The sequence below is a fragment of the Pseudonaja textilis genome, chromosome 6, assembly GCF_049901715.1.
Source record: "Pseudonaja textilis isolate UNSWEBS1 chromosome 6, rPseTex1.2, whole genome shotgun sequence".
Lineage (NCBI taxonomy): Eukaryota > Metazoa > Chordata > Lepidosauria > Squamata > Elapidae > Pseudonaja > Pseudonaja textilis.
Window position 1 is genome coordinate 46,323,159 of NC_141995.1, and position 26,267 is coordinate 46,349,425.

At 42.3% G+C, this 26,267-nt stretch overlaps 1 protein-coding gene across 2 annotated transcripts in view; it reads right to left on the bottom strand.

The window, feature by feature from the left end:
• Positions 1-328: 328 nt before the first annotated feature.
• Positions 329-26,267, bottom strand: part of PPARGC1A (PPARG coactivator 1 alpha) — a 122,633-nt gene continuing 96,694 nt past the window's right edge. For both annotated transcript variants that reach the window (XM_087936507.1, XM_087936506.1), the window contains 5 exons: positions 19,734-20,610; positions 18,077-18,197; positions 13,773-13,894; positions 12,244-12,395; positions 329-6,277 (listed from right to left, as the gene is read on the bottom strand). In XM_087936507.1, coding sequence (XP_087792633.1) covers positions 6,180-6,277; positions 12,244-12,395; positions 13,773-13,894; positions 18,077-18,197; positions 19,734-20,610 — 1,370 coding nt within the window. In that variant the 3' untranslated portion in view covers positions 329-6,179. The remainder of the gene's footprint in view (positions 6,278-12,243; positions 12,396-13,772; positions 13,895-18,076; positions 18,198-19,733; positions 20,611-26,267) is intronic.

The window sequence follows — 26,267 nt, forward strand, 5'->3', positions numbered from 1 at the left end:
TCATTTTTTTTCCTTTGAAGATGTTTCACTTCTCATCCAAGAAGCTTCTTCAGCTCTGACTGAATGGTGGGGAATAGGATTTATACTTCTTGCAGACAGCTGGTCATTTGCATCATTTTTAGAGGGTCCTTGAGGCCACCTGGAGGTTTATCTGTGTCCTCATAGTGCCTTTTTTAAGAGGCAACAGGACTCTTGTTTTTTCCTTTGAAGACATTTCACTTCTCGTCCAAGAAGCACGGGAACTCAATTTTTCTAACCCTGAAAGGTTTCCAGATCCTTTTTCTCTCCTCTCTGTGCATATAAAGAAATTTGTGGTTTCTTTTTGGGGGGAATTATTGTACCTTCTTTTACGTCAACCTTCACAGCTAAAGTCCGAGAAGCTTCAAGATGAAAAATCCAAGCTGAGAAGCAAAACGTCTTCCAAGAAAAACCAGAAAGTCTCAGTTGACTCTTAAAAAAGAACCTCTGGGACAACCATGAACCTGGAGAACGGCAAATCTTCCTAGACTTCAAGAAGGAAAAGGCTCTGCTTGTATACGGAGCGTGGGCCATTTCATGATCTCCAAATCTTGACGGCCTCCTCCAAGGATTATCAGGTCCAATCAACACGATGAGTGGCAAGAAACTGTGGGGGGTTATAGTCTAAAGCAGGGGTCTCTGATCTTGGCAACTTTAAGACTTGTGGACTTCAACTCTGGGAGTTGAAGTCCACAAGTCTTAAAGTTGCAAAGGTTGGAGACCCCTGGTCTAAAGTATCTGGAGGCTATTAGATAGCTTAGCATGGGTCCTATCTCCTTGAACACCTAACTTTGGAACCCCTACAAATCATGGTGTGATTTCTTCTACTGATATGAGAAAGTTTAACGTGAGAGACCTAAGCAGGAAACTTTATTCACGTGATCCAATTCTCCTCTGTCCTCCACTACAGGGAATATATCTCTTCCTGTTATATGGGTGTGCAAAGATGCCATATTGATCACACAACTCATAAAGTATTCCCTCTTTCACGGCTCACAAAAATGTATTAACAATTGCAATAGTACTTGGACTTATATACCATTTCGCAGTGCTTTATAGACTTCTCTAAGAGTATTGCCTCCAACAGTCTGGGTCCTCTTTTTACTGACTTCGGAAGGATGGAAGGCAAAGTCAACCTTGAGCCAGTCAGGATCGAACTCTGGACAGTAGGCAGAGTTAGCCTGCAATGCTGCAGTCTAACCACTGCGCCACCAGGTAAAAATGTATAATTTTTGTATACCTGGGGGATGAATACCTTGGCACGTAGATCTATCGGCTGTGTTTGAACAGGGCCTTATCTTTCAGCGTGCATGTGAAGAAAAGCTTAATTATACTTGAACAATTAATTCTGCTACATAAGCAGGTAGAGAAATGCCGATAAAAGACATTTGTTGTTTTATTTTGACCAACCACGAGGGACAGAGTTGAAGTCCACTAGTCTTAAAGTTGCCAAGGTTGGAGACCCCTGGTCTAAAGTATCTGGGGGGCATTAGGTAGCTTAGGATGGGTTTCTTAGAGCCTGACGAATTTAGAGGAAACTCTGGCATTTTCTGGAAATGCAGTGAACGCCCTAAAAATTAGGACTGTAAGAAAAACGGGAACATTTTACCAATTTTGTGATCTCTTAAGAGGCATCAATAATGGAGGTGCTTTTGTTTTTCAAGAGGCAACTGGTCATTCTTTGTTTTTCCTTGAAGATGTTTCACTTCTCATCCTAAAAGCTTCTTCAGTTCTGGCTGAATTGATGGAGAACAGAAAGATTTATGTGTCAGTCAGAGCTGAAGAAGCTTCTTGGATGAGAAGTGAAACGTCTTCAAGGAAAAAACAAAGCCCAGTTGCCTTTTGGGGGGTGGGGGGGAAGCACCTTTGGAACAATCCTGTCCTGTGTGATGGAGAATCTCCATTGGCAGTTAACATGTGGAGCCAAAATGTAGGATTTCTTTGGCTTGGGAGGATCTTGGGCAATTGGTTTGGCTGAACCGGTAGTGAGTTTTACTACCAGTTCATCTGAACTGGTCCAAACTGGTAGAATACCACCCTTTCCTCCATCCTTTGAATCTCCTTCCCCAAACCCTCATTGGCTCTGCCTTCCTCGGAGAGCTGGCCTCCACCTGTCTCAACCCCATGAATGGGAAGACGTAACAGGAATGGACTCCTCTTGTAATGGTGCAGGTGGAGTTGGAATCCAGAGAAGTGATGGACGATGATGACTTGGGACAGACACGATGTGAAATGAGATGATGCACAAATTCGTTCTTTTTTTTTTTTTTTAGCAGCTTGTACTAGGTCAGCCCAGAAACTTACAAATGGACTCTACAATTCTGAAAGCTCCCACAGATTTATGGGGGCTCCTAAGGCCATAACAGTGCATAGCTAAATCATAGTAAAGAAGGAAGAAAGAGCCACTGTTTCGTAAGGGGGGAAAAAGGACATTAAAAAAAAACTTAATATACATTTAACAACCTTACAATAGGGTGTGCATCTTAGGTATAAAATTTCCACTGGCCTTTTTTTTATTATTTTAGTCACCTCATAATTTATAATAAATAGTTAATCACAACTGATAAATATGCCTCTTTTCAGTAAACAAAGGAATGAAAGTTAGTGTTTATACAGGATGTATACATTTAAAGTCATAGAACACTGCCAATGAAAAGCTTACTGGCTTCAAGAAAGAGTGTTCAGAAACACAGAATTATTTTAAAAGCAGAACTGTGCTCTGTACCACAACAATTTGTTTTTTTTTATCAAATTAAAGCCACAGCAGTGAAAAGAAAGCAGAATTTTTTTATAAAGATTTCTGACTTCTAGTTTTGAAACTATCGATAGATAAAATAAAAACTTATCTTGATTACACTTTAAGAAGCAGTAAATAAAATAATGAGATCTCCTAGAAAAAAAATGAGAAATATCTGCCACCCCCCACACACTTTAATAAATTTTATGTATATAAAAGCACTAAAGATATGCAAAAAAGGAAGGGAGGGAGGGGGGGAGGGAGGGAGGGAGGGAGGAAGGAAGGAAGGAAGGAAGGAAGGAAGGAAGGAAGGAAGGAAGGAAGGAAGGAAGGAAAAATAGAGATATTAGTTATACCTAGGTGGTTAAGATTTTAAAAAATTCAGGATACAGGCAAAGTTAAGATAAATCCAAACCCCAGACAAATTTGCACCAAAAAACACATTAAATGAGAATGTAAACAGGACAGCAGTGTTAAGCTCAGCCAAGCTAGATTGCAAACTCTGCTAAACCATCTGACTGATATCTATTGGGCTGAATACCAAATAGGCCTAGAAGTTAAACTGACCACAACAAAGCTTCTCAATCAATCAGAATAGAGCTGGAAGGGACCTTGGGGGTCTTCTAGTCCAGCCCCCTGCTCAAGCAGGAGACCCTGTATCATTTGAGACAAGTGGCTATTTAGTCTCTTCTTCAAAACCTCCAGGGATGAAACACTCAACTTCTGAAGGCAAGTCCTTCCACTGATCAATTGTTCTCACTGTTCAGTAGTTTCTCCTCAATTCCAGGTTGCTTCTCTCCTTGATTAGTTTCCATCCATTGTTTCTTGTCTTGCCTTGTTAGTTACTCTGACAACTCTGCTAGTCATTCTGTTGCTTGTTAGTTCTTATCTTATTTCTCAAGAGCCTCTTGCTAATAGTGGATAACAAAACTACTAACTTGGGGTATATCAAGTTAGGTTCCTTGATAATATATCCAGATTGGTTGGCCATTTGTCTCTGAATGCATAGATGTCATCTCTAGAAAATCCTCCGGTCATGTTAGTTTTAATCACTTTCCTAACTCCCTTAATGACATTTGTAAATAACTAGAAGCATTTCTTCAGGAAACACTTTGAACTTTGACACCCAGTAATTTCACTAATTCAAGACAGGACATTTGTAGTCCGGGAAGTTGTAGAATGCTCTCTTCTTTTTTTAGCAGACTGTATTTGTGATTTAAAGCACATTTTTATTCTGAATATCAGAATTGGAAGAGACCTTGGACTTCTTCTAGTCCAACCACCTGCTCAAGCAGCAGAACCTATATCATTCCAGACAAATGGCTGTCCAATCTCTTCTTTAAAAATGTCTAACGTTGGAACACGCACAACTTCTAGAAGGCAAGTTGTTCCACCGGTTGATTGTCCTCACTGTCAGAAAGTTCCTCCTTAATTCCAGGTTGCTTCTCTCCTTGATGAGTTTCTATCCATTATTTCTCATCCTGCCTTCTGGTGCTTTGGAGAATAGCTTGACTCCCTCTTCTTTGGGACAGCCCCTCAAATATTGGAACACCGCTATCCTATCACCCCTAGTCCTTCTTTTCATTAGACTGGACACACCCAATTCCCAATTCTAATCCAGACAAAGGCATCCTATGTGTTTTCAGCAAGCAAGACTAGAAATATTTGATTGGAGTTCTTCATATTCTATTTAGAACATTAGTTAAGAGGTTGCAAGACTCCAATTCCATGTCCAATATGAATATTTGGGGTGGGTGGGGGGAAAGAAGTGTGTATCGCAAGTATAGGTTACTTCTAGAAAACTTCTTTCCTTCAGAATAATCCCACTTCTCTTCTTCTCCCCTCCAACCAAACATTTTAGGACCATGCAGCTTTCCAGATGTTAAATCTTGAAATCCAGCCTATTCTAGTTTGGAAGACAGCTTCTATCACTTGCAAGGGCTAAACTGTGTGGAGAAGAAGAAGGAGAAGGAGGAGGAAGAGGAGGAGGACGGGTGGGGGGGGCGGAGGAAGGCTTTGTGAATCTCTAATCTATATCTATGACCTGGTACATCCCTTTCAACCTGCCTTAACACTACCAGCACAAATAGCAATCATATTGCAAGAGACACCACTGGCTGAGACAAAAGTGATAAAAAGATTAAGAGGCACCTCTGCTAATTGTGTTACAAGGGAGGTTTTGAATATTCTTAACTTTGGCTGAATTCTGATCATTAAAGAAAGGGAGATGGTCAAGGATCAGCATTTTCCCATCCAGTGCACACACTCACACATTCATTTGCACACTTTACTTTTTCCTTTTTTGAAAACAATCAAATATAGATAAGCGTTAAAGTTCAGCTTTCTAAATACGATAGTGTACAATATTGTTTCGCCTTGTATAATTAATTACATTTGAATAGTCTCGATTAAGAAAAAAAATCACTTGGTTTTTTTTGTTTGTTTAAAAGAACGCTGCATTTACAGTGCATAGCTCTAACAAAAAGAGAGAGAGAGAGAGAGAGCGTCCTTTTTTCTCTCTCTCATACACTATGTACACGAAATAAAAATGCTCCATTTCTCAAATGTAGTCAGGTACATTCTTTTCTCCTTTCCTCCGTAAAGGTTACCCTCAATGGTTCTGTAGAGTAACGCCATCTGGGTTCATCAAGGAAGAAAGAAAAGAAACCATCCCACATGCTGATGTTTTAATAAGGAGGATCTTGAAGTTTCCCTATGTTAGATCACTCTGTTTTGGGGACACACACACACAAACACACTAAATAAAAATTTTTTAAAAAAGGAAGTCACAATTAAAACAGCAAACTTTTAAAACCCTCTAGGACGTTTTTCGACCTTCCACTGTTTTCGTTTTTCTCCCCTGACAAGCAACCCAAGAACAGAGCATGGGTTGTTTTGCAGTATCCGCCGTTCTCTTTTGAGATTGTCATCCTCTTAAAACAACCCAATGTGAGAAGCTTGCTTTACGGGAATTTGTTTTTTAAAAAAGAAAGAAATGAAATAAAATAAAGCACCCAAACACAGTTGTGTATCTCAGATGCCAGCAGCTAAAAGTTTTCTAATTGCTCCATTCAGGGAAAACAAAGAAACAAATGCGCCATTATGTACATATTTTCTAAGTTTTGTTTGGACTCGATCTCTATGGAACTGCTGCCCCTTCTCAAAAACCCAACCACCTCCTTCACCCTGGAAAAGCAGCACCGTAACTTTAAAAAGAGATTACACTCGTGTCGTGATCAGTCCCAGCTGCCTTCTCTTCGTCTGCCTCGACTTGTGTCCGCGCAAACCACGTTTTTTTGTAAGGGAGAAATGCAGAGGGGGGAGATGCAGGTGAAGGATGGCTTCTTTACGGGCTATGACCGAACGGCACGATGCTTGGTGAGGTATTCCGCCAAATTCCCGCTCTCCTTCGCCACGGCCAATGTTACCTTCGGAAGCTCCGTTGCACCTCTTTGAGTAAACTATCGAAATCCATGGAGTCGTACTTGCTCTTAGTAGAAGCAGGATCGAAATCGTCTGAATCTGGAAGTAAAATAAACTTTTGAGGCAGGCTTAGGGGCCTTCTTCCTGACAACCTGACCCTACCAGCTCAGGTTTTTTTTTTCCAAAACAGGTGGACTTTCAACTCCCAGGTGTCAGCGTTCCAACTAACCAGCTCCAAAAGCAATCAACTCCGAGACAAACATTTCCTCAAAGTTCTATTTTATTAGAGTTGTCCTATTGGCACATCTGGGAAAACCCAAATCTGAGAGTTCCAGGTTTTGCCTTCCCAAAAGAGAAATCAAAGATCCATCCCCTGCGTCCATCAGTTCATTGTCAACTCATAAAATATTTCCATGGTCTTTTTAGAACAGCCTAGAACAGAAGTGTTAAAGAACAGGCTCTTCCTAAGATGCCCTTCGTTAACATGAATGGAGGAACTGAATTGTTCCTCTTCCTTTCTCAGAAAACAAAGTCAATGAAAAAGACAAGAAAATAAGAGTTAAGAGCACCTGGGTTAAAATAAGTGGTAGATGCACATGGATCAGTGTTGTTGATCCATGTGCAGTCAAGTTGGATATCTTCAGAGGTCTTCCAAAAATAAACTGTAGATATGTCAGATATGCTGTCAACTCATAAAATATTTCTATGGTCTTTTTAGAGTTCCCAACAGAAAGGGAGGGGGGAGCAGTGTGGCAGCTTGCAAACCAAAAGTGCATTCCATAAATGTTTTCAAAGATAGTAACTAGGTGACTGAAATTTCTGCCGTGCAAAATTCGAACTGGAGAGCATGATTGATGACCCTTGGCTATGGATGTGTCCCATTGGAGAATATGAATTACAATACACCCAGAGGGATGGGGGAAAACCAGGGTCAAGGGTGACAAGGAATTATGTGTCTCAGAGTTGGCTACACCCAGGCAGTGCTGGACCTTTTAGCTCCCAATAAATCCTTTTGAAGTTTGGCCCAATCAAATCTTCATCCCTTTATTGGAGAATGTGATTGATGACACCCAGCCCATAAATGTGTTTCGTTGGAGAAGCTGAATTATGATACACACAGGGGGCTGGGGGGAAGAAAGGGTCATAGGTGATTGTAGATTATGTATCTCAGAGTCAGCTTCATACAGGTCATGCCAGCATGTTGCTCCTAATAAATCTTTCAAAGTTTTTTGAAGTTTGGCTTAAGGATTATTAATTAAGGCAATTGCCAGAATCCTGACACTGGAGACATCCCTCCAGTCACTCCCCTCCAAGTGCAGGGCAACATGTCCTTGACGCTCTGAGAAAGAATGTTGTTGAGTCTAATCTTCCACCTCTCAATGAAATCTTCTCTCCCAAATTCCCAACCTCTAAATGTGACAGCCTCAAAGCTTCCAAGTCAAATATGGCTTCCAAGGCTGACACCAGATTTCCCTAGACCAGTGGTCCCCAACCTTTTTGGTACCAGGGACCAGTTTCAGGCAGAAACACTTTTTCAAGGACCGCGGGGGGGAGACACTTTTCAAGGAGGGGGAGGAGGAGTCCGAGTTTGGTGGTTTGCTTGCAGATGGTTCATTACCTGACTAGATAACATCTGATGTTGTTACCTAGTCGGGTAATAAAACGTCTGCCAGCAAACCACCAAGTTCAGGGAGGCTCAGGACAAGCCCCTGCAGGATGGCTGAGAAGCCCCGCCTCTCAGCCCTGACTCCCTCAGCCTCATCCCTCAGGTGTCTGCCTCGTTCCTCTCTCAGTCGCTCTCTCGCTCCTCCACCAGCCCAGGAAGAAACTGCTTCAAAGAAGCCGGCACGGTGGCTTTTCCTGTCGGTGCAGTTCCTCCAAAGCGCCCGTTCACCCCCACCCGCCGCCCGCCCGTTCAATCCAGTGCCTGCCTGCCTGCCTCTGGTTGTTTCGGAGCAGCTTCAGCTGAGTAAAAGAGGCGAATAGTTATTATTCTCAGCCAAAGCTACTCCGAAACAACCAGAAATGAAGGCAGGCAGGCAGAATGGAGCACTGGATTGAACGGCGGGCGGCGGGTGGGGTGAACGGCGCTGAGAGCTGCGCCGAAAGGAAAGCCACCCTGCTGGCTTCTTTGAAGCAGTTTCTTCCTCGGCTGGTGGAGGAGCAGAGCGACTGAGAGGAACAGAGGCGGAGGAAACCGAAGCCGCTGAGCCGGAGAACAGGACAGGCTTTGGTTGCTTCCTCCTCCCCTTCTTTCATTTGTGTCCTTGATCCTGATCCCAGCAGCATTCACCGAAGGCGAAGAAAGCTGCCATTTTTATTTTATTTTTATTTTCTTTGCGGCCTGGTACCAAATGATCCACGGACCGGTACCGGTCCACGGCCTGGTGGTTGGGGACCCCTGCCCTAGACAACATATCAAGGAATTCTGGGAATTGGAAGTCTGGTAATTTCAAGTTTGAAAAATGCTGATACAGGTAGTCTTTGACGTACAACAGTTCATTTAGGGGACCGTTCAAAGTTACGACGCCACTGGGGGAAAAAGTGACTTATGACCATTTATCACACTTACAACTGTTGCAATATCCCCATGGTCACATGACCCAAATTCAGATGCTTGGCATCAGGTTCATTTTTAGGATGATTGCAATGTTTCTGGGTTGTGTGTGTGTGTGTGTGTGTGTGTCACATCATCCCCTTCTGCGACCGACCTGATGGGAAAACCAGGTTCACTTATCAAACAGGTTACTAATTTATCAACTGCAAAGATTGACTTCACAAAGGTGGCAAGAAAAGTCGTAAAATGGGGCAAAACCAATGTCTCACTTCATAATGGAAATTTTGGGCACATTGTGGTCAGAAGCCAAGGACTCCCTGCATAACACAATGCGTTTCCAGTACATTTTTTTTTCTCACAGACTGTTATAAAATTGCAACCATCATAAGTACGAGTCAGTTTCCCAGGGCCTGAATTTTGATCACGTGACCATGGGGATGCTGCAACGGTCATAAGTGTGAAAAATTACCCCAAATCACCTTTTTCAGTGCCGTTGTAAATTCAAAGAGTCTGTCAGGATTCCAGCACTTAACCTCATTTAAATCATAAGTCTCAAGCCAAACTTCCAAAACTTCCAAAGGATTTATTGGGAATTAACATGTCCGGCACTGCTTGGGTATAGCCGACTCTGAGACACATCATTCCTTGTCACCCTTGACCCTGGTTTCTCCCCCCACCCAGGTGTATCGTAATTCATATCCTCCATGGGACACATCCATAGCCCAGAGTCATCAATCATGCTCTCCAATTAGAATTTTGCATGGAAGAAACTTCAGTCACCTAGTTACTATCCTTGAAAACATTTATGGAATGCACTTTTGGTTTGCAAGCTGCCACACTGCTCCCCCCACTTTCTGTTGACTACTCTAAAAGACTATAAAAATATTTGATGAGTTGACAGAGTCACTAAATGGACTGTTGTAAGTCGAAGACTACCTCTATAGTTACATGATCCACATGAATGACATGTATTGAGAATGATAGTAGAAAGACATTGTTGTATCAGTAGGCAAAATTAGTGTAGAACCTAATTTTAATTTTACAGGCTTCACTGGCAGCAATTCTTCTGAAAGTTCTTTGATACTCTTATTGCGGCTATATTGTATTGTACTCTGTATTGTATTGAAAAATTCTCTTTTTGCAAGTCATTCTTATGGGTTATTATATTTTTATATAAGCTCTTTGATGAATTCCCAATAGAGAAGGGTAACGTTCCAATGTCATCCCAGACAGTCCTAGTAAACACATTGTTTCTCTAAAAATGTTATCCAGAACAAAATATAATTTAATTAGTCCACAAAGTTCATTGCTTTTAGTGATTAGCTATTTGGGGTTGATCTAGAACAGGCATGTCAAACTCAAGGCCTGCGAGCCAGATCCGGACTGCTGGGTGCTTAGATAGGATGGGTTTCCAAATTGTTTCCTACCAGTTGGGAGAGCGTGCTTTGCTTTGCGCATGCATGCACAGGCCTCAGAGTTTGCCTTCTGTATCAATGCTGGTGAGCGGTGCTCAGCTTTTTTAGCTCAGCTGAGGTGCGGCAATGTGCTCTGCTACACAAATCAGCTGAGCTAAAAAGCAAGGGAATATAGGAGCAGTAAGACCTGGGGCAGGTGGGCAGGACCAGCCAGAGGTGGTATTTCCCAGTTCTCCAAACTACTCAAAATTTTTGCTACCAGTATGCCAGAACCGTTCCAAACCAGCTGAATACCACCTCTGGTTGCAGGAGGCCGTTGCAGCCCAAAAGAGAGCTTGGGAGCCCTTGATCTACAATATGTCCTGATCAGGGATGGGATTCAAATTTTTTAACAACCAGTTCTGTGGGTGTGGCTTAGTTGGTAGGCATGGGTTCTTGGTCATGTGACTGGCTGGGCGTGGCCAACTCAATATCACTCACATTGAGGCACGCATCTCCTCGCCTGGCCTCTCATGACTGTGGGGATGCTGCAAAAGCCATAAGTGTGAAAAACGGTCATAAGTCACTTTTTTTCGGTGCCATTGTAACTTTGAATGGTCTCTCCACACAAGCAAAGTTCCAGCAAATGAGGAAAAAAAAAACTCCAGAGAAGTTCCTGAGACAGGAAGTCTAGTCCTGCAAAGAATCTAATAAGAGTTAATGGAGAGGCAGTTTATGTAAGCAACACCCGAATGTTTCCTTCCTGTCTTCCTTACAGGATTAGGCCAGTAATTTCTTCTAATAACCGGTTATCCAAACTGATTCGAATGTTAACAATCGGTTCTAGCGAATAAGTGCGAACCTGTAGAATCTCACCCCGGTCCTGATGCTTTATTCTCCATAAGCTGGGCCTCCCTCCTCTTCCCTGTTTAATTTATTTATTCCCTACCACTTGAAAGTCAGGATTCTGACAATTTCCCCTGACATCCGTAGACATTTTCCTAGTAAAACAGTGAAGAAAACACAGTGAAGAGGCTTGGAGAGCTAAGAAGAGCCTACTCTCAGTAATGAATAATACTCAAGCCGCTGTCAGGCCACTTATTTTATATCCTAGATGTTTTGAGATACTAGCAACACCCCTGCTTTCATCAACGAAGAAGATAAGTCAAATCAAGTCAGGACTTCAATCCGTCTTTGCTGGTTTTTATCAGCCAACGTTGCAGCAAATGATTTGTTAATGTTGAGATTTTCACTCGGCTTCTATCTCCTTGCTTTCTGCAACTTTACAGCTATCTATTTTAGCCAGTGAGCGATCGCATATTCACTTTAAACAAATGCATATTGCTGTTATCATTGCAACTGTGAGAAAATGTCAGAGGCTTAGGGAAAACTCGTGTATTCACTCCCGGAGCCAGTGGCGGGATTCAAATAATTTACAACTGGTTCTCTGCCCTAATGATTTCTTTCAACAACCAGTTCACCAAACCGGTGCGAACCGGCTGAATCCCACCACTGCCCGGAGCGTGCAAAACAGGCAGAAGAGAACATACAGAAGTATGGCATTCTGCAGACCAAGATCTTAATTTTGACCATTTCTCCAGAAGCAAATTAAATCATTAAAAGAGGCTAATAATTCCTGAACCATGTGTATTTTTAAAATATGTTATCTTAGGGGGTTAGGAGCAGAGCAATCTCAAAAATCAGAATGTCAACTGGAGAAGCATACGGCAAATGAACTTAGAAGCACATTCCAACTTTATCTTTAAAAAGATTGTAGCTAAGCGACTGAAGCTTTTGCCGGCAAAAAACTTTAATTGGAGAACGTGATGGAGGACACCTAGCCAGTGTACGTGCTTAATTGGATAAACTGATTTATGGCACACCCAGGGGTGAGGGGGGAAACAGGGTCACAGGTGACTATAATTACATTCGCCAGAATCGGCTTCATACAGATCATGCCAGTATGTCACTCCTAATGAATTCTTTGAAGTTTTTTGAAGTTTGGCTCAAGGCTCATGATTTAATTAGGGCGAACATTGGAATACTGACACAGAATGCCCTCTGGCAGACTGAAACTAAGTCTTACTACATTCAGCTAATAGTAAACATCATACCAAAATCTGCATAGTTAGCCTTGCAGGATTGCCTCTGTCCACAAAAATACAGCTGGAAGGCAGGTTCATTGGCTCTGCGTAGAGTATTTCCATTTTCTAGTGCAGCGAATGCATCACAAGTATAGCGGTAAGTGATGAATCCATAGCTATCTCTGAAAAGAATAAGAACATTAATGCGTTACAACCTTGTAGAGATATTGATTAAGGGTATACCTCCCCCACAGAAATAAAGGGAGAGGTTTACTTCAAGTCGAACAAAACTGAACATTGAAATGATGTAATAAAAACATGAACAGAATGCTGGCAAGGCAAAACATTATGTGGTAACGATTTATCCAAGATTGAGAGCAAAGTGGATAAAAGATGAATAGCTGACAATGCCTTACAACTAGAATATTTAAAAAAGAAACTGAAGGCTTGATTTTGGCTGCCCAAGAGCAAGCTATTCAAATTAACACGGCCAGAATTGAAAAATCATCAAAGTGCAAATTTTTCAAAGAGGAAAATGAAACAATAGATCATACAGTCCCAAAGGTGCTTTTTGAAAAGGGAATTGGATTTAATATTTAAATGTATGGTTTTATTATATTAAAATTTAATATTTTAATGTATGGTTTTATTATATTAGATTTATCGAATACGGAATAACAGATTTGTTAGTGTTAGATAAATGAAGATGGCATTATTGTAATAGAGGGGTTTAGAATATACCATATTTGATTTATTTTACAGTTGCCAATATATAATTGTACTCACTTCCTGATTGTAATTGCTGTCATTTATCTCTCTTTTTATTACTTTATGTTTCTGGTCATTGACCGAATAAATAATAAATAAATTTCAAACCCTCACAGTAACCCTGACATATTTATTGAGGGAACATCTCATCTCATCTCATCTATAGATAACTTCATAAACATGGGTTGAAGAGGAAAGAGAAGAGAAAACCATAGTTTGAACATTATTGCATTTTTATGGCCATTTTTCAAATCTCTGGGTTCCCCATTATCCTGTCAGAGTTGAAGAAGCTTCTTGGATGAGAAGTGAAACCAATGATGGTATTACCAGTTCGGCCAAACCGGTTGTAAAAAAAGCCAACGATCAACTGAGACGAGGAAAAAAAATCCTCCGACAATCATCTGAGAGGAAAACGAAGAGAAAAGCTCAGGATCAGCCCTCTTACCCACCTCTGTACTTTTCTCTTCTTTATCCTCACAGCTGATTGGCACTGCAGGTCTCAGCTGGTGTGGGAAAAGCTGCATGCCGGTGTTAGGCAAAGCATGCCCAACAAGCCATGCCCACCAAGCCACACCCACCAAACCGATGGTAAAACAATTTGAATCCCACCACTGAGCGAAACATCTTCAAAAAAGAAACCAGAAAGTCCAGTTGCCTCCCGAAAAAAAGGCATCTTTGCGACAACCATGACCTGGAGGACTGAGAATCGCTACAGATCTCTGAGTTTAGTGTATTTTTTTTCCCCTCTTCTGAGTGAAGGGAGTCAAAGGGGAAAGGAAGAGTAATTTTACCCATCATCTTGTAGATTCAGTGTACACTCCTCAATTTCACCGAAAACTTCAAACCGGTCTCTCAGTTCTGTTCGAGTAGTACCAGATCCAAGTCTACCAACATAGATGACGCGACGTTCTTCCTGTTCGTAAGAAGAAACGGTACAGAAGTTCTACATAAGTTAGCTCCAAATGGTAGAGTATTTCCACGAGTGCATAAAACTAAGGTGATTCTTCTCAGTCTTTCCATGTCCTCAAATAAAGGAGCGATGCCCTTGAGAAGCAAGGCATCTTAGTATTGATGTGGTAGACATCACTGCCTAAATCCCTAAAGGTGTTCAGCAATGAGAAGATCCATTTTCGGTTCCTCAGATTCTTTGGCGTAGGTCTATCCATCCACTTGATTTAACAGAATAACAGGATTGGAAGAGACCTTGGACTTCTTCTAGTCCAACCACCTGCTCAAGCAGGAGAACCTATATCATTCCAGACAAATGGCTGTCCAATCTCTTCTTTAAAAATGTCTAGTGTTGGAACACCCACAACTTCTAGAAGGCAAGTTGTTCCACCGGTTGATTGTCCTCACTGTCAGAATTTCAGCAACCTTAATTTCAGGTTGCTTCTCTCCTTGATGAGTTTCTATCCATTATTTCTCGTCCTGCCTTCTGGTGCTTTGGAGAATAGCTTGACTCCCTCTTCTTTGGGACAGCCCCTCAAATATTGGAACACTGCTATCCTATCACCCCTAGTCCTTCTTTTCATTAAACTGGACACACCCAATTCCCAATTCTAATCCAGACAAAGGCATCCTATGTGTTTTCAGCGAGCAAGATCAGAAATATTTGATTGGAGTTCTGCATATTCTATTTAGAACATTAGTTAAGAGGTTGCAAGACTCCAATTCCATGTCCAATATGAATATTTGGTGGGGGGGAGAAGTGTGTATCGCAAGTATAGGTTACTTCCTAGAAAACTTCTAGGTTACTTCTAGAAAACTTCTTTCCTTCAGAATAATCCCACTTCTCTTCTTCTCCCCTCCAACCGAACATTTTAGGACCATGCAGCTTTCCAGAAGTTAATCCTGAAATCCAGCCCATTCTAGTTTGGAAGAGAAGCTTCTATCACCTAGAAGGGCTAAACTGTGTAGAGAAGGAGAAGGAGAAGGAGAAGGAGAAGGAGGAGGAGGAGGAGGAGGAGGAGAAGAAGAAGAAGAAGAAGAAGAAGAAGAAGAAGAAGAAGAAGAAGAAGAAGAAGAAGAAGAAGAAGAAGAAGAAGAAGAAGAAGAAGAAGAAGAAGAAGAAGAAGAAGAAGAAGAAGAAGAAGAATTCCTGCAACCGTTCATCATATGTTTTAGCCTCCAGTCCCCTCATCATCTTTGTTGCTCTTCTCTGCACTCTTTCTAGAGTCTCAACATCTTTTTTTTACATCATGACAACCAAAACTGGATGCAATATTCCAAGTCATTTAACTATTTAGCTGCTCTATTCTGGGCCTGGACACCTGTTCAGATTTTCATTGATATGTTTACTTGGAAGTGATAATCTCATTCTGAATATTTTATCCACTTTAAGATACGGAGGAGAGAAGTGAAAGATGGAACAATTCTTTAAGACCACAACCTGTAATTTTATCTCTGAAGAATTACAAGCGTTCCTCAGCTATTAAGCCACCAGTCATCCAGAGAACACGTTTATAGACAGGCCGATTAAATAAAAATAGTTAGATCGTGGACAAGGAGAAACTCAAGGAGCAAAAGTTTTAGTGTTAAGTTCAAAGGCTTATCGGTATCAGGCTTATTCCGTGGCTACTGTGGTTCTTCTTGTTCTCTCTCTTTCTCTAGGAACTAAAATAGTACTCAAAAGCTCTCTCAGAATGTCAAGGACATGGCCCGAGTAAATAAATTGCTTTTACTGCAGATTGTAAATAGCTGTAAGGATGGAGCTCAGCATATATATCCCTTAAGTAATAATTCTTCTTCTTCTTCTTCCTCCTCCTCCTCGTCCTCCTTTTCCTCCTCTCCCTCTTCTCCCCTCCTCTTCTCCCTCTCTTTCTTCTCCCTCCTCCTTTTCTTGTACTAGGTGTCCTTGGATCATGAGCTGGTGTGTAAGCCAAACACTCTTTCTCCTCCTATTTCTCCTTCTTTTTCTCCTTCTCCTCCTTCTTTCTCTCCCTCTCCCTCTCCCTCTCCCCCTTCTTCTTCTTCTTCTTCTTCTTCTTCTTCTTCTTCTTCTTCTTCTTCTTCTTCTTCTTCTTCTTCTTCTTCTTCTTCTTCTTCTTCTTCTTCTTCTTCTTCTTCTTCCTCCGCCTCCCCCCTCCTCCTTGTTATTGTTGTTATTGACATCTTGTATTGCATTTCTCAAGCTGGGATGTTAATGGTGTCTCGCTGTGTTTTCATAACACTTGGGTTTTGTCCCTGATTCCTTGTTTCTCACTTGTGTGGCTCAGCTCTTATCCCAAAGCACCACTCTGAGCATACAGATACTCTTACAACTCTTAGTTAAAACTGCCCCAGGTTTTAGAGCCTAAAACGATGGCCATGCTGAGATTCTTCTACGCTAGATCTCTGCAGCTTTGGAAGTGCTGCTTAGACACAGCCAAGCTAATGAGGCAGATAGACAGAGAATCTTTCCGTCTTTATTTTCTTAAAAATACCTTGAAATGGGAGAGGATTCAGCTCATAAATCTGAAAACAGTAAAGATTGGCTCCTGTACAGTGAAATATATATTTTCTCCCCTGAATGTTCAGCAAAACAAAGAATTAACTCTGCGGAACCTCTTGGTAAGGAACAATTTGGTTGACACTAGCCTATTGAACATAAATGACTGACCAGATGGAGCATATCAGCTGATTTTCTCATATACTCCATTTCCGATAAAATACCGAAGTTGGAAGGGGGAGAGAGAAACCCATAAAGTCTCACACACCAATGTAGAGAATGCAATGAAACTACCTGATGCCAATGAGCTCCTTCCCAGATGCTTCCATAAAATTTGTCATGGATGCAATTATTTTGGGGCTTTTCTCTCTTGTTTAGAGAGGGGGGAGGGCAAAATAAACCCAACTCTGCTTTCCTCCTCCTCCTTCTCCTCCTCCTCCTCCTTCTCCTCCTCCTCTTTCTCCTCCTTTCTCCACCTCCTCCTCTTTCTCCTCCTCCTCCTTCTCCTCCTCCTCCTCCTCCTCCTTCTCCTCCTTTCTCCTCCTTTCTCTACCTCCTCCTCTTTCTCCTCCTCCTCCTTCTCCTCTTCCTCCTCCTCCTCCTCCTCCTCCTCCTCCTCCTCCTCCTCCTTCTCCTCGTCCTCCTCTTTCTCCTCGTCCTCCTCGTCCTTCTCTTTCTCCTTCTTGTTCTTTTAAGAAAGAAAGAAACACTGGGGAAAGCACAATGAAGGGAATTAGTCAAAGAGCTCAAATGTAGAAATTGAAATTTAACACTGAAAGGCACCGTATGTCCTCGAAAGCACAGGAAGCATTGAACTCACTCTTTCTTTAAATGGCAAACCGTCATGCCGTTCGGAAGGCATCCTGCCTGTTGTCATTGTGGCACAAACTTTTTTAGTGCTTCCCAATCATATTTCTTTGCAGTCTCTCTTAACTGAGCATGAAAATTGACCAGACGATACACTAGCTCTGAGTATGAAGTCCCCCATTGTTTTATTTTTGTGCCTTTGATGGCTGCCTGGATAAGTCCTCATATGTTTTTTTTTTTCCCTTGCCAAAAAGGCTAACACAATCTTGGGTTGTATAAACAGAGGCCTAGCATCAAGATCCCATGAAGTGTTAGTACTGTTTTATAAAGCCTTAGTAAGGCCACATCTGGGATACTGCCTCCAATTTTGGTCACCCCATTACAAAAAAGACATTGAGACTTGGGGAAAAGTGCAGAGAAGAGCAGCTAAGATGATTAAAGGCCAGGAAACAAAAACATAGGAAGAACAGTTGCAGGAAATGGGTATGGCTGGTCTACAGAAAGGAAAGACTAGGGGTGACATGGTAGCAATCTTCCAGTATTTGAGGGACTGCCCCAAAGAGGACAGGGTCAAATTATTCTCCAAAGCACCAGAAGGCAAGAAGCAAAGGATGGAAACTCATCCAGGAGAGAAGCAACCTGGAATTAAGGAGAAACTTCCTAATAGTGAGGACAACCAACCAGTGGAACAGAAGTTGTAGGTGCTCCATCACTGAATGTTTTTAAGAAGAGACTGGGCAACTATTTGTCTGAAATAGGGTCTCCTGCTTGAGCAGGGGGTTGGACTAGAAGACCTCTAAAGTCCTTTCCAGCTCTATCCTGATTGAATGAAAATAACAGTGCGATCTGTATAAAGCTTACAACTGCTTTCTGCCGCTCTCTTTCTCTCTGCTTTGCCCTTTCAGATTCTCGTTTTTCGTATTCTTTGCGATATTCTTCCCTCTTCAGCCTCTCGTGCTGATATTCCTCGTAGCTGTCGTATCTAGGAAACAAGTGTGAATTGTTGAAATCAAAGGCACAAGTTTCCCCAAGGATGCAAATGAACAAAGCCGGCCTCATACTTTATGTTCTATTGGCTTTATTTACTTTATTTTTTGGTATATGCAAAGCAAAGCAAACTTAGGTGTACTACCTTCATATATCTACAGACCCCTCACATATCAAACATCTGCCAATCCCTCAAATATCCTCAAATACAGACCCCTCACATATCATCCCTCAAATATTTACAGATACTTCACATTCTGGACATAAACAATTTGAGCTCCTATCCTCAAAACGACTCTACAGGGCACTGCACACCAAAACAACTAGACACAAGGACATTTTCTCTCCTGCCATCACTCTGTTAAACAGCTAATTCCCAAAACATTGTCATGCCCTGGGATATCAAACCACATAGAAAGTCTGTGTTACTATTATCCTTGCCATCTTTCCTATTGCCTGAATGCTTTTATATCATCTCATCTCATTTCATCTCATTTCTCTCTCTCTCTCTCATCTGTCTGTCTGTCTGTCTATCTATCTATCTATCTATCTATCTATCTATCTATCTATCTATCTATCCATCCATCTATCCATCCATCTCTCTACCTATCACTATCCCTCTATTACTCTCTCCCTATCTCTATTTATCTATCTCTATTTATCTATCTCTATTTATCTATCTCTATTTATCTATCTCTATTTATCATCTATCTCTCTATCACTATCTATCATCTCTCTTTATATATATATCACTCTCTCTCTATTTCTATCATTTATGTATCATCTCTCTCTATCTCAGACTCCATCTCTATTTATCTTTCTCTATATCTACCATCTATGTATATCTATCTATAAATCTATCTGTCTGTCTGTCTGTCTATCTCTATCTCTATCCATCCATCACTATCTCTTTCACTCTCTCTCTCTCTCTCTCTCTCTCTATCTATCTATCTTCTATCTATCTATCTATCTCTATATCACTCTACCTATCATCTCTCTCTCTACCTAGCTCTGTCTCTATATTTTTATTATCTATGTATCATCTATCAATCTATCTATCTATCTATCTATCTATCTATCTATCTATCTATCTATCCATCCATCCATCCATCCATCCATCCATCTCTACTTGTTTGTCTCACTCTATTGCTATCTTTCTCTTTCACATTCTCCATCTCTCTAACTCTATCTGTATCATCTCTCTCTCTCTCTCTCTCTCTCTCTCTCTCTCTCTCTCTCTCTCTCTCTCCCTCCCTCCCTCCCTCTCTCTCTCTCTTCATTTACATGCTTTCAAACTGCTAGGTGGTCTGGAGCTGGGACAAGTCATGAGATCTCAACCCACCACGTGCTGCTCGGGTCTCAAACCCTGGGCTGCCAACTCTCCAGCTGACAACCATCGCCCCCCCACCCCCCCTTGTAAATTGGAATCCGCTTCCTACCAAAGAAATGTACTGATGGAATGCAGGCTTTCCAACCTTCTGAAAGTGAGAGTTCCCTTTCATGAAGCGAAACCTGCTTCCCTTCCAGTTACCTGGAGCATTTGCCGGGTGACCTCGACCTCGACCGGGAAGATGGAGCATGGGAACAATGCCTGCATTGCGGGAAGGATCTGGACTGAGAGCGTAGTCTTTGGAACCGTTGAGCAAAGGGGTTGGGGGGGGACCCTGAATATCTGCACGGAGAATCCAGGGATGAACCAGAAGGTGATAAATCAAATAAGGTGTAGCCCGATATCTTTTCGTTTTCCTCTTCGCTGTCCTCCAAGAAACCCTCCATCGCTAGCCCCGAATTGATAAACATAGATAGCTTAGAGAACTGTTCATCACTATAATGACCATAGTCCCTCAGATTGCTAGTCTTGTTGGTCTCTTCATCAAAAACAGCTTGGCTGGGGGGACCGAAATGCTTGTTGAGTTCGGCCCGGATTTCCTGGTCTTGGAGCAGTTTCCGGTTGTTGCATGGTAAGTCCAGCTTTCTCGCCTGCCAACTTTCTCTCTCGTCCTCCTGATTGCTTTGCTCCAAGGAGGAACAAATGGGACACCACCAGCCTGTTAATTCCACCTGACTGGAGTTCTGCAGTTCCAAGGAACGGTTGAGGCATCGTTCTGTCTTGGAAAGGACCGACTGACAGTAATCGTGGTCGCCAAACAGTCTCAGACCAAGCAGCCTCGTCTTCCTCTCCTCTTGTCCCACAGGTGGCCCACTGGTCTTGCTCAGCTGCGCATACAGCTCCGACTGCTCTGGAACCTTCCAGAACAAATTGTGTCCTTGCGAGATGGAAGACTCACTGCAACGAGGTTTCGGGGAAGGTGGCATAACAGTCTGGCATGACGCCTTGGGCTTTGGTGAAGTTCTAAAAGGGTTGTCTTGGGTGGCCTTATGAGGAGGGGTGGTAGGTGGAGTTAGGCCTAAAATACAAAAGGAAGGGGGGGAAGAGGGGGGAGCAACACAGGTTAATTTATTCTTAATGTGATGACAAGGGGCATGGCACAAAAGCAACGAAGTCACAAAGGTAGGTAAAGTCCCTTTAATTCCTCCAACTTGGCCCCCAATGTTCAGTTATAATCGGCTGGAGAAAAAACTCTCCCAAGAATAGTTTTTAAAGGGAAGAAATTCCATCCAAACTCAAAGTACATATAAAATATAAATAAAAACCAACACAAACCACAATTAACAGCAGCAATTAACGAGTCAGGGCAAGATAAGGGATTTAAGACATCAAAATAATGAACCATACACACTTGGGAGGACACCAGAACTCAGATAAGATTTGAGAAACCAGAATAATTTCACGCTTTGCTTCCAGCAACTTTGCCACGTGCAGTCTGCCCTTTTAAACAGTCTTCCCAGCTGCAGCCCATGAAGGGGATCAGGGCCCTTTCCTCACCTGTAAACCACGCAACTAACGTTGCTCCCTTACCCATTCCTCCCTGCATGCCCTAGGATGAAGAGGGGGTGGCCCTGGGTCTTCCTCTGAAGGCCCTGTTGGACTGTGCCCTTCCCCAGTTTCTTCCACAGCCACTGGAGCCACACTCCCACTCCCTGTCAGCTGCTCGACCTCCCCCTTGGAATCAGATTCCAACCGGGGCATAACACTTAATATTGCAACCGATTCTGCAGTGGGATCTTATCTGTTCCACTACTGGTTCGATGATCACGCATGCACCTAACGCGCTCACGCAGCTTTCCCCACACCAGCTGAGGCCTGCAGCGCCAATCAGCTGAGAGGATAATGAAGAGAAAAGTGCAAAGGTGGATAAGAGGGCCAATCCTGCCCTTTTCTCTTCTTTCTCCTTTCAGCTGATTGTCAGAAGATTTTTTTCCCTCCTCTCAGCTGATCATGGGAAGCTTTTTTTTTTTTTACTACCAGTTCGGATGAACCGGTCCAAACCGGTAGCATACTACAATTGTGGTCACCATACTACAAAAAGATGTTGAGACTTTAGAACAAGTGCAGAGAAGAGCAACTAAGATGATCAAAGGCCTGGAGACTAAAACATACAAAGAATGGTTGCAGGATTTGGCCAGTCTAGAGAAAAGAAGGACTAGGGGGATGACATGATAGCAGTATTCCAGTATTTGAGAGGCTGACATAAAGAAGAAGGGGGGGGCTCAAATTATTCTCCAAAGCACTAGAGGGCAGGACAAGAATAGATGGATGGAAACTCATCCAGGAGAGAAGCAACCTGGAATTAAGGAGAAACTTCCTAACAGTGATGACAATTAATCCGTGGAACAGAAGTTGCCTTCAGAAGTTGTGGTTGCTCCATCACTGGAGGATTTTAAAAAGAAACTAGACAGTCACATATCTGAAATGGTATAGTTTCCTGCTTGAGCAGGGGGGCTGGACTAGAAGACCTTCAAGGTCTCTTCCTATTCTACTGTACTCTACTGTACTGTACTGTACTGTACTGTACTCTACTCTACTCTACTCTACTGTACTCTATTCTAAATTCTATTCTATTCTTTATTCCGATATTCTATTCTATTCCATTCCATTCCATTCCATTCCATTCCATTCTACTCCAATCCTCTACTCTACTCTTTTTTTATTTTCTGCCACATACTGAAATACAGGTAGTTCTTAACTTCCAAAAGTTTGGCGCTTGGCAAGTGGTTCATATTTACAACAGTTCAGCATCCTGGGGTCATGTGACTGGCTTTGGGGACCTCCTGACAAGCAAGGTCTGTGGGCAAGCCAGATTCACTTAACAACCATGTTACTAACAAATCCAGTGATTCACTTAATGTGATTCTCTCCAGCGTCCCAGTCTATGGCTGACGGAGGTCAAAAGCCACTCAGCTGGTTTCAAGGGAGGGCTAGCCCAGTCCCTTAACCACTAACCCACATGAGATGTTCATTTTAACTGTATTTACCCCATGGTGGCATAGTGGTTAGAGTGTGGTACTGCAGGCTCCTTCTGCTGACTGCTGGCTGCCTGCAATTTGGCAGATCGAATATCACCAGGCTCAAGGTTGACTTAGCCTCCCATCCTTCCGAGGTGGGTAAAATGAGGACCCAAGTTGTTGTGGGCAAGAGGCTGACTGTGTAAACCACATAGAGAGGGCTGCAAAGCATCGTGAAGCAGTATACAAGTCTAAATGCTATTGCTATTTCAATGTGTTAATTTTCGGAGTATCGAAATGCTTAAAGCTAGTAGCATTTCTTGCTCGGTATCCCCACGGTATTTTGAAATAATTGGATTTATTTACCTTCCCTTTTTATGCAACGTGGATCCTACAATTTTATAAATAAAACAATGAAACCGAATTAGCTACCATACAATGGTTAAATCTACATGATAAAGGGATATATAGCCTTGGGCGCTGATTCGCTCTTTTTAAAGCCAGATACAGGAATCCAAACAACAAAACCTGCCCCTCCTCCCCCCCCAAATAACCAATCTGTTATGAATGAAATAAAACATTAACTATATGCCGTTGAAAGAGACAGCAAGGCGCAAAACATTATGTCATATAGACGGAAACATTATGCTATCGATGGACAGCTGTGATTGTGATTTGCACAATCACAGGTTGGGAGGTTAATGGACAGTCACTCACTGCTACCCTGTGCAGAACACACACTTGTGGCACTGCAACTTTGTAAGAAAACTATGTGTAGGGAAAAAAAACGATCGAGAAATTGAAACGGCAGGTAAGCCGCCTAAATTGCCCCAGTGCTCCTTTAGCATCACAAGAGAGAAGCTGAAATTTACCTTCCGTTTAACAAATAGAGGCTTAAGTAAATAAAAGAGGAGACAAATGTCAGATCAATAAGGGTTTTCCCTCCCAGCATGTTAATTTCCTCGGCGAGATCTCTTTGTAGAGAGGAAAGATCACAGCTTTGCCGAAATCCTCAAATGAAAGAAGCCAAAGCTTTCGTCTCCAAGGTTTAGTTGTGTGCAGGAAGCATTTGCAACCCTTCTGCCTCCTTTCTGATTTTATCAAAGAGGGTGTCTCGTTCCCTGGCTCACACACAGACACATTTTTTTTAAATATTTTATTTTAACGTAATACAGTTTGCCTTCAGAAGTTGTGGGTGCTCCATCCCTGGAGGTTTTTAAGAAGAGATGGGACAGCCATTTACCTGGAAGAGTATAGGGCCGTGGCGAACCTATGCCATGTGTGCCAGAGGTGGGATACAGAGACCTCTCTGTAGGCACCCATGCTGTTGCCAGCTGTTCTTTAGGTTTATGCCACATGCATGACCGCTGGCCAAACTGGTCTTCACATTCGCCAGAAACTCGAAGACCAGCTAGCTAGCACATGCATGCGCACCGGCCAGCTGGTCTTCAGGTTTCCAGTCTGCATGAAGACCAGCTATCCAGCATGCATGCATGCACCAGAAATCAAAAGAGTAGCTGGTGACAGTGCACATGCCCACAGAAAGAAACAAGAAAACCAGCTGGCCAGTGTGCATGCACGCACCGGAAACCCGAAGACCAGGTGGCCGCCATGTGCATGTGCACTGGCCAGCTGGTCTTCGGGTTTCTGGCATGCATGCGTGTTCTGGTTTGGGCTCTCAGTGTCAAAAAGGGTTGCCATCACTGGAATAGGGTCTCCTGCTTGAGGTTGGTCTAGCAGACCTTTAAGGTCCCTTCCTGTTCTCTTCTGTATGCTATTCTGTATTCCATACTGTTGGGAACTAAATCTTTCCAGTTATGAGATGCCCTGATGTTTGTTTGTGTGCTTGAAGGAGACTCATAAATTGTCATGAGGGGAAATGCGTACAGAATACTGTAAGGTTTTTTCCAGAAAACGTAGATATTTCCTGCTTCGGGCTCCAAAATGACCTAACTGATGAAGAGTTTGGCTCTTTGTTTTTATTCTGCCACCCACAAAAATAAATAAATAAATAAATTCAACTACAGTATTTGAGAAAGTTGTACGGCACAACCATCAGTAACTTGTCTTGAAACAACAATAACAACAATCCAATATTTACTAAACAGTTTCAGGAAACTGTCATAAGGCCTAAGACAGACAGACAGACACAATTAGGTTGTGCTACTCCAAACACCATATAGAGGGCTAGAAAAATCAACAGAGGATTCCTCTATCTATCTATCTATCCATCCATCCCTCTCTCTCTCTCTCTCTCTCTCTCCTCTCATCTCTCATCTCTCATCTATCTATCTGGCATGTCACACAAAGAGCCTAATAGCACAATAAGAAAAACTTTCAAATTAGTACTTTCTCACCAATTTCTGCTTTTCTGTTTAAAGGAACTTTTCAACTTAAGGTGCACCCTACCATATGACACGTCGCACCTAAAAGTCTTGAAAGCGAGGTTTGTGTTAAATTCATATTTGCAAATGGAATGACCAAAACTGAATTTTTGTAGGAAGTGGCCAGGCTGAGCTGAGGTCAGGGTCAAACACGTCATTAGTTTGGAGTCTGCAAGGCAGCTGAGTCCAGCCCTTGGTGAATTCTATTGACTCTTATCTAGCCCCAATTTGCCTTGACCATTAGTAGATAAGATTCTTGTACATAGGCAGCATGAAATAAACTCGTAGCACTTTTGAACTCTATCCCTGCTCTTATTTATTTTTTTTGCACCAGACAGTTTGACATTTTTATGCTTCTGTTGTAGTTCCCCAAACAAGGTCAACAGTGACTAACGCTTGGATTGAAGGACTAGCAGATAACACCAGATCTCTAAGCGAACTTAAGAACTTGAAAATGAAAAGAGACAAGAAAAGAACCAGTTCTATACTCTCAACCTGAACTTATCTACGGAGCCAGCAAGACTTGAGTTTAACTTTCCCCTAAAAAAAAAAAAGGAAAATGGGACTAGGTAAAACTCACGTGATGATATTGAATGGCAAAAGAAGTTTTAAATAAGGTATTTTTCTCTCTCTCTCCAATTCCCTCCTTTCCACTTTCCTGGGATCGAAACTTGAAGAAAATTAATCCTCTCTTTATTCACAACGAATAGCGTTGTGCTTTGCCTTCCCTCTAATCACAGCAATCTTGAGTTCCATACTCATGGCATGATCCTAAATCAATAGTGCTAAAACATTCGGGGCCAGATTATTTCACCCTGGTTGATTTTTAACTCCCCCTCTCCTGCCAGCAAACGTGGTTAAAAAAAAAACATATTTTTTTGCACAGAGAGAGCGCAAGGTATATAGTCTCTGCTCTCTCTTGAACCTTCCCAGAGTTTGACAGATTTATGGAAGGACAGATGGCCATTACAGGTTGAAAGCTGACAAGAGGCAGCATTGAGAGCATTGTTAACACACTTACACAAACTCTGAGCTTCGCAGCGCTGCACCGCATGTAATTCTGACGATTGCTTTTTTATTGCCGCCTATTTTCCTTTTTTGTCAAATGGGCCTGGTGCGTGCAGGAACAAATGGCTCCTATTACCCAGAATGTAATGGGCGTCAAGACAAATCACGTAAAGCAAACAATCAAGAATATATAGGTCATATTTCAACAGGGCACAGACCCTAGCAATATTTATGATTGCTGCATTGAAATGTGCTCTCTAATAAAACAAGGACCCGCTACATCACACCGCGCCGTATTTTGGCACGGCAAACTTGGAAAGGGATAC